At 40.3% G+C, this 12,512-nt stretch overlaps 1 protein-coding gene across 5 annotated transcripts in view; it reads right to left on the reverse strand.

The window, feature by feature from the left end:
• Nucleotides 1-12,512, reverse strand: part of SIDT1 (SID1 transmembrane family member 1) — a gene marked incomplete at both ends in the record, with an annotated part of 85,032 nt that overhangs the window by 59,496 nt on the left and 13,024 nt on the right. For all 5 annotated transcript variants that reach the window (XM_082655381.1, XM_082655380.1, XM_082655378.1 and 2 more), the window contains 2 exons: nucleotides 587-757; nucleotides 1,755-1,876. In XM_082655381.1, the coding sequence (XP_082511507.1) occupies nucleotides 587-757; nucleotides 1,755-1,876 (293 nt within the window). The remainder of the gene's footprint in view (nucleotides 1-586; nucleotides 758-1,754; nucleotides 1,877-12,512) is intronic.

Below are 12,512 nucleotides of genomic sequence, written 5' to 3' on the forward strand. Positions count from 1 at the left end.
TTATACTCCATGTCTAATATAAACAATTCGAGATGCTGTATCCCGACTGATTTGGTTTCAAAGGATGGTAGAGCAAGGAGAAGGAGGAAACAGTCATACGTTTCGCACAAAGCCACATAACATATTATTTTCAACCTGTATACATTCCCAACCAGAAGGAGAAAACTGGAATAGTAATAAGGGTAAGAAAAATAGCTTAAGATCTTCCTTAAAACAAAACCAAAACTTCCTTCAGGAGAGTGGCACTGGTGAGTGACACAGAAGTACCCATCACTAGTGCTTGGATGTCACACTTGCTTGGACGACAGACAGGAGGGGGCCCTCACAGATGCCCAGGAACAGATACACCTATCAGGTGCACCGCCCTCTGCTCTGCTCCAGTCCCCTACTGCTTCCCCCTTACACAGACTAAGGCCCTGCTGCACAGCTGTGCACAGGAGAGTTCAGAAGTTGCTAAGACAATATGCCAAGTGGATGATTTCCTTCTGGGGTGCTGATCTGGGAGGAAGGAAGCTGGACTGTGCACAGACAAGCTCAGGAAGAGCAGACAAGCGAACAGAGAAAGGCCACAAGGAGTCCCGCTTACTGCAGCTGAAAGTGCTTGATCTTGGTAACCAGCAGTCTGTACTGGGCACCCAGGGGCGCCATGGATGCGACATCTACAAATATCAGTTGCTCCAGAGGCCCTGTTTCATTGGTTGCTTCTGAGGGACATAAGGTGCGGCTCACTTCCTGGTAGTTGTAGCTCCTCTGGTATCTGCAGCAGCCAGTGGAGAGAAAAGCCAGCGAGGAGAAAGACACTCAATGAACAAGCAGGGAAAAGAACATCTTATTTCACTTCTCCCTGAACTTCTTTCCAAGTCCTTATATTTAAAATTTCATACTGGACCTACTGATAGTAATTTTAGAGCTACCGTGTTTGGCACACATTGTGTGACGTTATAACACAGACATGAGGACTGTTGAGTGCTGAGCAGTTCACTTAGGTGTCTTCATTACCAAATCCTCCTCCTAATTCAGTCAGGAAAGTTATCAGATTTTGAAGGGAAAACTGTTCTGATAAAACAACCAGTAGATTCCATTTTTCCAATCTTCAAGCTTTTGCAAAATGAACATAAAGAAAGCCCCAGAGTCCAAGTCAGGGCGTTAGAGTCAGTATTTCAATCCTCACGTGTATTAACCTCCAAAAGTGATTTAACACTGTACTGTGTGCCCATGTCTGCATGCTTTCTGGTTTGTTCTTGTTACTGCTCTAGCACCTTATACAGCAAAAATATAGATTCCACGAGGCGGGGATTTGCTGTTGTCTTCCACCACTGTATCCCCAGCACCTATCATTTAGTAGTGCTCAATAAATATTATGGGATAAAGAAAGTACACTTGGTGAACATTATGAAGAATGGGTAGAGGTGTCACTCATTGAAGTTGATGGTGGGACCTAGCCCTGACCTTGGTGGGTGACCCACTAACCAACCAAGAGTAACAGAACATTCTGGGTAGAACTAAAATGTTAAACGTTCTTCTGGGTGCTATAAATCTAGACCGAGTGCTTATCAGAACCTCAAAGAGGAGAGAAACTGAACAGAGCTGAACGGTCAATGCAGGCACCACGACGACTGTTTGCACTTAGCATGCATAATATGTCAACATTCTGCACGTCTGATTTCTCCTTTCGCTAGGGAAAAGGGCAATTAAGGTCTAGCACATTGAAAGAAAACAAATGTAATGAAGCTGTCGGGGAAAGATCCACTTACAGTCCTTGGAATAGCAGAGGAACCTGCCAGGACAGCACCTCTTTCTGCTGGCGAACCACGACCAGGACCGGGTAGTCGAGGTTCTCGGAGGAGCTGTTCACGTACACCCGCACGGCGTTCACCTGCGAGCCAGGGCAGAGAGGGAGGAAATGCAAATCACACACGCACGCACACGCACAGACACGTTACATCGTAGCTGCCATCTGAAGCTCTGAAAAACTTTAATTCATACGTTTGCTGCTGACCATAGATACTCCAAATATCCCAGCTGTCTTCTCCTCATTCATATTGTAACCATACTCAGTTTCAACACTGATTGCACAATGAAATCACGAGGGGAGATTAAAAAAAAAACTGATGCCTGGGTCCAACCCTCAGAATTTTGATTTAAGTTGTCTTGGGTGAAGCCAAATTATGGAGGCTTCAAATGGCAGGCTGAGGAGTTTGAATTGGGCAGTCAGCACAAGATTAGGAGAATAAGCCCAAACAGAAAAAGAAAGAGGCTGATGTGCTTCTCTTCTTGTCTGAATATAAATGCTAAATATACAAATATCTTAAAAAAAAAAAAAACCTACAAGTGCCTCAGTTGCCAACAAACTTTAATTTTGGTTTGGAAAATCATTCTGTGCTTCAGACCAAAATGTTATTGCCACATTGTGTTAAAGTCTAGCAGATGGCCCGACGCTCTCCCAGCAACAAATACTACAGGGGCTGAAGAGTCTTCTCTTTGCCCTGCTCCAAGGCACAGATCAATCCCCAACACTAAATGCTTTTTGATATCAGCAGATCCGTGGCTTCTTTTGAATACATGTGTCACCCCAAGGATTGAACACTATCATGGCTGTTTAAAAGACAGGAAATTGAATTGTGCCCCTGGATCTAGATGGTTTTGGTGTTTCCCTTCAGTTTTTTTTTTATATATATATAATACTGTAGGCAATAGAAAAAAGACAAAGTAAGAAAAAGTTGGTCTTTCGTATGAGATTTTTTTCCCCCTAATGAATTTAAGCCCTAGTGTTCTCTTGAAAACACCTTATTAGGGGAAAGAATTGAAGCAAGAAAGGCTTGCAGTGAAACCCTGAAGATCTATGACATGTTCAAAATGGAAACTGAGAGGCAGCAGAATAGCATGGGAATCATAGATCATTACTATTTGGATATCTTATATCATTCTTGATTAAGACACTTAGTTTTTTAATGTTAAAACCGTCCAAGAGTAATTTATAATTAGATAGGAAGTGCTTGCTCACAAAGGGAGCGTTTTCTTGTGCCTGTGCTCTACATGTTTCCATGGAAATTATGCTGCAGCTGATCATTGACAACACCCTGTCTCTAGTGCAGACCTCTTCCCCAAGCTCTGGATGTTCCACAGGCATCTCAAACTCAACCTGTCTGAAGTGGCACCTGTCACTTCCTTCACCCCTAACTTTCATTTCTTCTGAACTTCCTTGCTTATTGAATGGCCTCACCTCACAGCCATTATTCTGCGCCCGAGTCATCCTTGATTCCTACTTCTGTAGCATTCTCCATCAATAGGTCATCAAGTTCTACATAGTGTTCACACCCAGATCCTCCCCTCCCCCACCAATGACAATCCTCGTCCAGTCCTTTATCACTGTGACCCTCCCTGACAGCACCTTATCTAGTCTTCTTATCCCCAGGGCTATACTCCCTCAGATGCCACTTTCATCTTGGCATTCTCCTGCTGAAAAGGCCTTCAGTGGCTCTGGGAACTTTCAGATTTTCCTCCAAAGGAACGGGAATAGTACTTTTATGACAATATAGAATAGAATAATGAATGCTCATGTACTTATCCAGCTTTAATAATTATTAAAAATTGTACCATTTTCTTTCGTTTACACCTTCCATTTTCCACACACATCATTTTTAGATTATTTTAAAGTAAATACCAAAGATCATACCTTTTCATCTGTAAATATTTCAGTCTATACCTCTAAGGGATAAGGCCTCTTCTTTTTAACATAACACATTACCATTATCATACTCAGTAAAATTAATAATAGTTCTTTAAAATCACCCAATACCCACACAGTGTTTGAATTTCTTCATTTGTTGAAAAAATTGTGCTTTTTTCAGCTTTTAAATTTTGAGTACAAACAAGATCCACATATTGCATTTGGTTGATATGTGTTTTGAATCTCTTTTAATCTGAAGGTAACCGCCCCGCCCCCGCCTTTGGGCATTTATTTGTGAAAGAAAGCAGCTCACAAAGCAGCAGTACAAACCTGAAACACCCACATACTAGATTTTGCTGACTGCACCCTGTGGTGTCATTGAACAGGTTCCTTTATCCCCTGTGTTTCCTGTAAACTGGCAGTTACAGCTAGAGGCTTGGCTAGATTCAAGTAAATACATTTCTCCATCTTTTCCTTGGATTTGGAATTAGTTAAGAAAGTTTTCACCACTCCAGGTTACTGAGGCCTGTATTTTCTTCTAGTACTTTATACTTCTAGTATCATATTTTTAATACTTAAATCCCTATCCCTTCATGATTAATACTAACATACGGTATGAGGAATGATTTTAATTTTATCTTTTTTTTTTTTATATGGCTCTCCAGTTGTCCCAGCACCACCTATTAACAAGTCCATCTTTTCTCCACTGATCTGAATTGCTCTGGGCTTTTCTTTTCTTTTTTTTTGTGTGTGTGGGGCTTTTCTTGATTACTGCCTTCTTCTCTAGTTTCTTTGCCTGCCAATCCCTCACATGGCCAATTACTTGCTGTTTCTCAAAAGGGCTCTGTCCCCAGTGATTGGCCTTTCAATATCCTTCTCATCCCTAAAGTCCTTTTTTGGGGATGTCTTCCCTGATATGTCCCCATCCCATCACATAAGTGGGTGTCCCTCTCTTGGGGGGGGGCATGTGGCCTCTGATTACCTCTATACAGCATATTAATACCACTGTGAAATAATAGACATATATATGGCCTTTGCCCCCAGTCCCTGGAACAGAGCTCCTAAAACCCTTGTATTTTTCTAAGTGATAAGAGCACTAGTGGCATATTTTGTTCTAATATTTGGTCTTATTCCTGACTCCTGACAGAACTCCTAAATCCTTTGGAATTTTCTGGGTGACAGGAGTCTCTTTTGTTCTAACGAAGAGACTCTTGGTGGGCTCCTGGATAACTTCAGTATGGGAGCTGGTCACCCAAAAGACCTAGCCATGATTAGAAGATTGGAACTTTCAGTTCTACCTCCATCCTCCAGGAAGTGGAGGGGGCTGGAAATTGAGTTAATAATTGATCATGCCCAAATGATGAAGCCTCCATAAAAATTCCTAAAATACAAGGTTTGGAGAACTTCCAGGTTGGTGAATGCATCCATATACCAGGAGGATGGAGCAACCCAACTCCATGGGGATAGAAGCTTCTGTGCTCAGAACACTTTTGGACTTTACCCTATGCACCTCTTCTATATTGCTCATCCTAAGTTATATCCTTTTATAGTTATATCCTACTATAATACTATAGTAATCTCGTAAATAAACTGTATTCCTGAGTTCTGTGAGCTGCTCTAGCAAATTAATCAAACCTGAGGAGGGGAACTTGGGAACCTCTGATTTATAGCTGTTTGGTCAGAGCATAGGTAACAGCCTGGACTTGTGTTCAGCATCTGAAGTGGGAGGTAGGCAGTCTTGTGGGACTGAGCCTTAACCTATGAGATGTGATGCAAACATCAGGTAGACAGTGTCAGAACTGGATTGAACTGTAGGATACCCACCCACACAAAATTGCTTAATGTGTGGAAGATCCATAAATCTGATGTCAGAAGTACTGGGTGAGTAGAAGAAAATAGAAGTTAGCTTTTTCTACAGACAAGCACAAAACATTTTTTCATGCAGTCAAATTTATTTCTTTTTTCTTGGTCACTTTTAAAAATTGAGATATAGATAACATACCACACAACTCACTCTTAAAGTGTATAATTCAGTAGTTTTTAGTATATTCACAGAGCTGTGCACCCATTACCACTACCTAATTCCAGAATATTTTCATCACCCCAGAAAGAAGCCCTGTACCCATTACCAGTCACTCCTCATTCCCTTCCTCCCCCAGTGCCTGGTAACCACTAATTTAACTTCTCTGTGGATTTGCCTATTTCACATAGGATATTTCATATATGTGGAATCATGTAATACATGCTCTCTTGTGTCTGGCTTATTTCACTTAGCATAATGTTTTCAAGGTTCTTCCATGTTGTAGCATGTGTCAATACTTCATTTCTGTTTACTGCTCAATGATATTCTAATTGAATGAATATACAACATTTGTTTAATCTTCAGTTAATGGAAATTTTGGTTGTTTCTACGTTTTGGCTATTACAAATAATGCTGCTATGAAACATTTGTAAACAAGCTCTTGTGTGAACATGTGTTTTCAATTCTTTCTTTTTTTAAACATTTTTTATTGGAGTATAGTTGATTTGCAATGTTGTGTACAGCAAAGTGAATCAGTTATTCATATACATACATCCACTCCTTTTTTCTTTTTAGATTCTTTTCCCATATGGGTCTTTATAGAGTACTGAATAGAGTTCCCTGTGCTTTACAGTGTTTTCAGTTCTTTTGAGTGTATACCTAGGAGGAGAATTGCTGGGTGACATGGTAACTCTTATGTTTAACTTTTTGAGGAACTGTCAAAATGTTTTCCAAAGAGGTGCATCATTTTACATTCCAGCAATTTACATTACCAGCAATGTAAAAGTTTCAAATTTCTCCATATCCTTGTCAGCACTTATTATTTTCTGTCTTCTAGATTGTAATTATGTGGGTGTGAAGTGGTGTCTCATTGTGTACGTGGACCTCTCAGTATTCTAACATTTAGTTTACCTGCCTGGCTCTTCTGCAAAGCTGAAATCTTCATCTTTGGCATCTCTGGTGCTGTCAAAATGAATTAACTTAGAAGCAGGATCACTTTTGAGGTTCATAACACAAACACCAACTTAGAGCACATGTGTTTAGAGCACACTTTTGTCTGGCTTAAATCTATAGCAGTCAGAACTGAGGTAAAAATCTAAGGAAAGCTGTGAACTAGGCCAGCTTCATCTTTTGCTTGTCTGCTTCCCTTTTCGTTACCTAGGCTGCAATCTTCTCCTTCCTTCTTAGGTACTTAGTTCCAGAAGGGATTTCCCTCCTTTTTTTTTTTACATGTCACTCTAAGGCAGTGATTCTCAAATTTTACTGTGCTTTTTAGCATTTGAATCTCTCAAACCCACCCTCATCATTTCTGATTCAGCAGATCAGGAGTACAACTTAAAAATAATGTGTTTTTAACAGCATGCTAGGGGATTCTGATACATGTGGATTGGAGCCCATACTCTGGGAAGTACTGTTCCAAAGAAACCATCTTGTCAGCAGCTTGCCAATTTCCCATTATTATGAGATGCACAACCGTGAGATCACCAATGTCACTAGCACGTCTGGAAGCTAGTGTGTCTGGTGGGGCTGAAACTGGGCCAGCAGGAAGGAGGTCTGCTGTGAGCAGAGCAGGGCAGATTGTTACTCCACTCCACTCTTTATCTCCACACTCTTTTATTCCTGGTCTGGCTCTTGTAACCCACTTAGTTTTTTTTTTATTATTATTTAATAATGATCTTACTAATTATAATTTAAAAACTCAGAGATACTGGCATAATAAATTGCAAAAAAAATATATTAGAGTGGGAAATAGAAAACACTGGGCAGTTTTTCAAGATGGGCAGATAATGCACCACCCCCGGGAAAGGATAAAAAGCCCTGTTCACATGTTGCTTTGCTTTTCCAGAGGCCAATATGCAACTGGGAAAGTTGGATTACATTTGCAGCAGTGAAGTAAGCCATGTAAAGCCAAAACTAAATGAAGGTATTGACAATACATAATGGACCCTGATACCCTGTAACAGACTACTGTTTCTTTTTAAATTTAATTTTATTTATTTTTTTATACAGCAGGTTTTATTAGTTATCTATTTTATACCTATTAGTGTATATATGTCAATCCCAATCTCCCCAGACTACTCTTAAGAGCCAAGGTTTTCCCTCCTGTTGCTTCTTCCTGTTGTCATGACAAAAAGAGCACATTTATTACATATATCTTGCTCTCTTCCTATGTTACTACAAGCAGGGAATTGCATTATAACTATGAGGGAAGAATTATTTAAGTACTCCCAACTCTGATATTATATAGATCACAATTACAAAAGGTCTTAAAGCTTAGAGAGTCCCTTTTTAATCTTTTAGAACATGTCAGTAGGGAAAAGTTCAAAATTACAAATAATAGAGTTCTGTTGCAGAAAGAGGGTGAAAATGAGTTTAATTCAAAATCTAGTTTGGTTTTGCTAAAATAATGAGACTGTAGGCTTTATTGGAATATCAGATTAAGAATCAGAGATTACTGGTTTCCGTATTAGGCACACCATTGTTTTCTGGTGTGATCTTGAAAAACTGATTCCACTTGTAAAATAGCTACCATAGTATTTGCTAATGGTTCCTTTTCCTCATGTTACAAACGTTAGAAAACGATTTTTTTTACAAACAAATACAAATGTTATTTGGTAACTGTTTTAATAACCTGTTATGTTCACTGGGTGTGTATTTTGGGGGTGTTTAGGTTCTTTGGTCCTTCTGTCTGTCCTTCCTTCCTCCCTCCCTTCCTTCCTTCCCTCTTTCCTACCCTGCCATGCTCCCTCCATCATTCTTCAAACAGTCACTGAGTCAGGAGCTATGGGAGGTACTAAGGATATACTAAAGGGAACCCTGTCCTTGAGTAGCTCATCATCTAGTCAGAGAGACAGATGGTGTTATCACCAAAAGCATAATGTGATGATATTATAGTAGCAATGTGAGCAGGTGCTGTGGGCCCCCAGAGGACAAAGTGGCTACCCATGTGGAAGAGTCAGAGTAAAAAACACAGAAGCTAGTCGGTTACTTCCCAAGTTATAGAGAAGTTGGGATTGTTCACATAGGTCCTGCTGTTGCCTGCCTAGCGCACATGACCTTGACTCATGGCGTTAGAGAACCTTGCATCTGGGAAGGTACTCAAGGAGATCATCTAGTCCAAAGGTTCCATTTACAGAGGAGGAGCCCCAGACGTAGAGGTGATATGACTTCCCCAAGGATGCTCAGCTATGGAAGTATCATTACTAGAACCCAAGCTTCTTGCAGCCCAGTCTCCACACAATGCTTGGTCAGATCATGCTATCATCACCATTTTGAATCGCTGACTCCACTGAACACCACTGTGGATGTAGACTTCTACTGTGACATCAAGAAGCTATATAAACACCATAAATGAAGGGAGAGTATAGGAGATGTTATTTGTACATATATAACAGACAAAATATCAGTATTGTGAACGTATAAAGAATCCTAAAAACTCATAGAAAAACACAATAACCCAATAGAAAAATGGGTAAAGGATGTAAACAGCCACTGAAGAGAAGAATGACCAAAGAACATGTGAAAAGATGAGAATATTTTACAGTCATCAGAAGGTAAAGACTCAAGAGTATGACAATACCACATTTACAAGGATGGACAGAAATAGGAACTCTTGCATATTGCTTACGAGAATGTTATTTGGTACAACCATTTCAGAGAACAAGCTGGCAATATCTACTAAAGCTGAAGGCGACTTCACATTACATCCCAGCATTTCCACTCCTAAGTTTACACAAAGTCATGAATAAGAATGAAATGAAATGAAGTAGACTATGGATCAGGGTGGATAACTCTGAATAAGATAAATTAAGAGAAAGAGCAGGTTGTATGATCCTATTTACATAAACTTTGTAAACAAGCAAAACAATAGTATCTGTCTATATCTATCTATCTTTAGTAAAATAATATCTATCTATCTTTAGTAAAATATATATACATGGAATTAATACACACCAAATTCAAGACAATTGTTTTCAAAAACTTGGAAGGATCTCAGACTTAACCCCAGTTGCCACAGTTTCTTAGATATTGATAGAAGACCCAGACTCCTGGGTTAGAAGCAAGTACATTATTAGTCTTGTCACAACATGGGCAGAAAGCCTGCCTGAACTTTCCCCAGAGAGGGACACCATCTCTATTTTCTGAGGTGTTCACTATACAAATGTCCTTGAAAGAACAGTGTAGAAAAATTTCAGTCATTGCCTTCCTGTAAGATGTGCAGAAATCAAGAGACCTATGAAGAACTGTCTCCCTAAAATGGTTACTTTGGGGGTTGAAGGAAGAGGATGGGTGGAGGTAAGTAGGGAATTATAATCGTCTTCTTGTTTCGTAAGCTGAGTTGTGGGTACACTGGTGTCATACTATTTTCTATACTTGTTTATATGTCTGAAATATTTCATCACCATCATCATCATCAAGAAGCCGTGATGTGCTGGCGTTTGTGTTTGCCCACTTCGGAGCAACAACCCTCATTTTATACAGGTTCTTTGTTTTTGTTTTTGGCCACGTGGCTTGCAGGGCCTTAGTTCCCTGACCAGGGATTGAACCTGGGCCATGGCAGTGAAAGTGCCAAGTCCTAACCACTGGACTGCCAGGAGATTCCTTGTACAGGTTCTTTGCTATTCAAGGAAGTAGCAAACAGTCTCTAAAACATACTCTCATATAGTCTGTCCTTACTAGTGCTTGACCTGCTTGTACTAACTTCACCGATTATAGCCTGCCCACCTCCCCACCCACCTTGCGCACATGCAGCCAGCTGGAAAACTTTACATTGTCTTTGGTCTGATTAACATGACTCATTTCTCCATTGCTCTTCCCTGGAAAGGAAATATAAAGATGAAGCTAGTACTGCACTGGACAGTAATGTGCCAGCCTAGATTCCGTGTTGTTAGGTATGTGAGTTTCCTAGGGCTGCCGTAAGAAAGTGTCACAAACTGGATTCTTAAAACAACAGAAATGTATTGTCTCACAGTTCCAGAGACTAGAAGTCTGAAATTAAGATATCAGCCAGGCCACGCTCCCTCTGAGACTCTAGGTAGAATCCTTTCTTGCCTCTTGCTGCTTCTGGTGGTGATGATCAATCCTTGAGCTTCCTTGGTTTGCAGCTGCATCACTGCAACGCATGCCTCTGTCATCACGGTATTCTCTGTATGTCTGTTTCACATTCTGTCCTATTCTCTGTGCATGTCTGTGTCCAATTCTTATAAGAATTTCAGTCACATTGGATTAGGGCCCACCTTAATAACCTCATCTTAATCTGATTACATCTGCAAAGATCCTACTTCCAAATAAGGTCATATTTACAGGTCCCAGGGTTTAGAGGTTCAACATATATTTTGGAGGTGGGGACATAAATCAACCTATAACATTAGATCTGTAGAATTTTTAAGGAATAAAGCCATTCAGGTACAGATCTGTACCTTTCCCTGACCAGCAGCTTATCTCCAACTTGTACCCACCTGCCAAGACCCTTCATGCTGAATGAAGGAAGGCTTGCTGGGAGAGTCCATTATGTGACTGTTGTATGAAAACAGCTTCCCCGGAGTGAAGTGGCCTTGCAGTTCTGAATCCTTTTCTTATTAGAGGCTGGAAAGTCCTAGTAAATGAAGCATTTCATCCCACAAGTTTTATAACTACTGCAGGGAACTGAGCTGCTTTAATCCCAGGTTATACTTTTTTTTTTTAAGATAAACTTTAAAGTAATTCCTGTAGTTATTGATGAGACTGTTTAAAATTCCCTCTGCCTGATGTAGCCTTGGAAAACCATCTTCTGTAAACTTATGCTATAAGGCAGAAAGATACATACAACTGGATTTTATTTCTGGCACTACATCTACTATCTGGGTGACTTGGGACATTCTCAGTTTCCTCAACTGTAGGACGGGAACAGTAACACCCAAACTATCCACCTCCCTAGACTATGGGTGACCTGTGTTTTGTGACCTGCCGAGCACCAGGCAGAGCAGAAGGCAGAGCTGTCCCACCCGGGCTCTGGGTTGGGGCAGTGCTTTTCCACTCCCACGCGTTCACCAATCAATCAGTTATTGACTGTCTTTTTTCCACGTGTGGAGATGCATTTATAAGCCCAACTGCCCTCGGGCAGAGGAGAAGGTTATGCAGTCCATCTCACATAGGATATTAATTTCCTTTCATAGCTTGGCTTCCAGCTTTCCTGGAACAGCTCATTCATCTCATCGAAAAGAGCAGTTTACCCCTTGGGAGCTATTTATTCTCTATTCTTTTAGATTCTCAGCATTACAAAATGAATACTATTCAGAGTACTTTCCTAAGAATCATGCTTTACAGACCTCATCTCACCAATTTCATTATGCCAACAATAATCTGGACAGAAATACATTTATATACTCTTTCCTCTTTTGGCTTATTATTTAAATTTTATTTTAAATATTTCAATTCCAATAAAAACAGGGGAAAACAGTGAAGAGAGGTTAATGATTGACAGGCCAGGAATATAGAACAATACACGGTCTAGGTTCTAGCTACTTTAGGATGAACTTTGTTCATTCTATAAATATTTGACTCCCCACCCTGTGCCAGGCATTGTTCTGGGCATGGGAGATACATTACTAAGCAGTGTGGACATAGCCTTTTGTCCTCACTGAGATCACAGGTTTACACATGGAATGCCAATTCAACAAGCAAGTGCGTTAATATTCAAGTTGCTGTGGAAGTGCATGGCACAGACTTTCCAGGGAATATCTTCCTAAAGGATGAGTAGGAATTAACCAGAAAAATGTGGGCAGAGCAAGAGAAATGTCCAAACAAAGGGAACTGTGTAGCAGACATAAGGAAGGAAAGAGA

This window comes from Grampus griseus (assembly GCF_964374135.1).
Source record: "Grampus griseus genome assembly, chromosome: 5".
Classification (NCBI taxonomy): domain Eukaryota; kingdom Metazoa; phylum Chordata; class Mammalia; order Artiodactyla; family Delphinidae; genus Grampus; species Grampus griseus.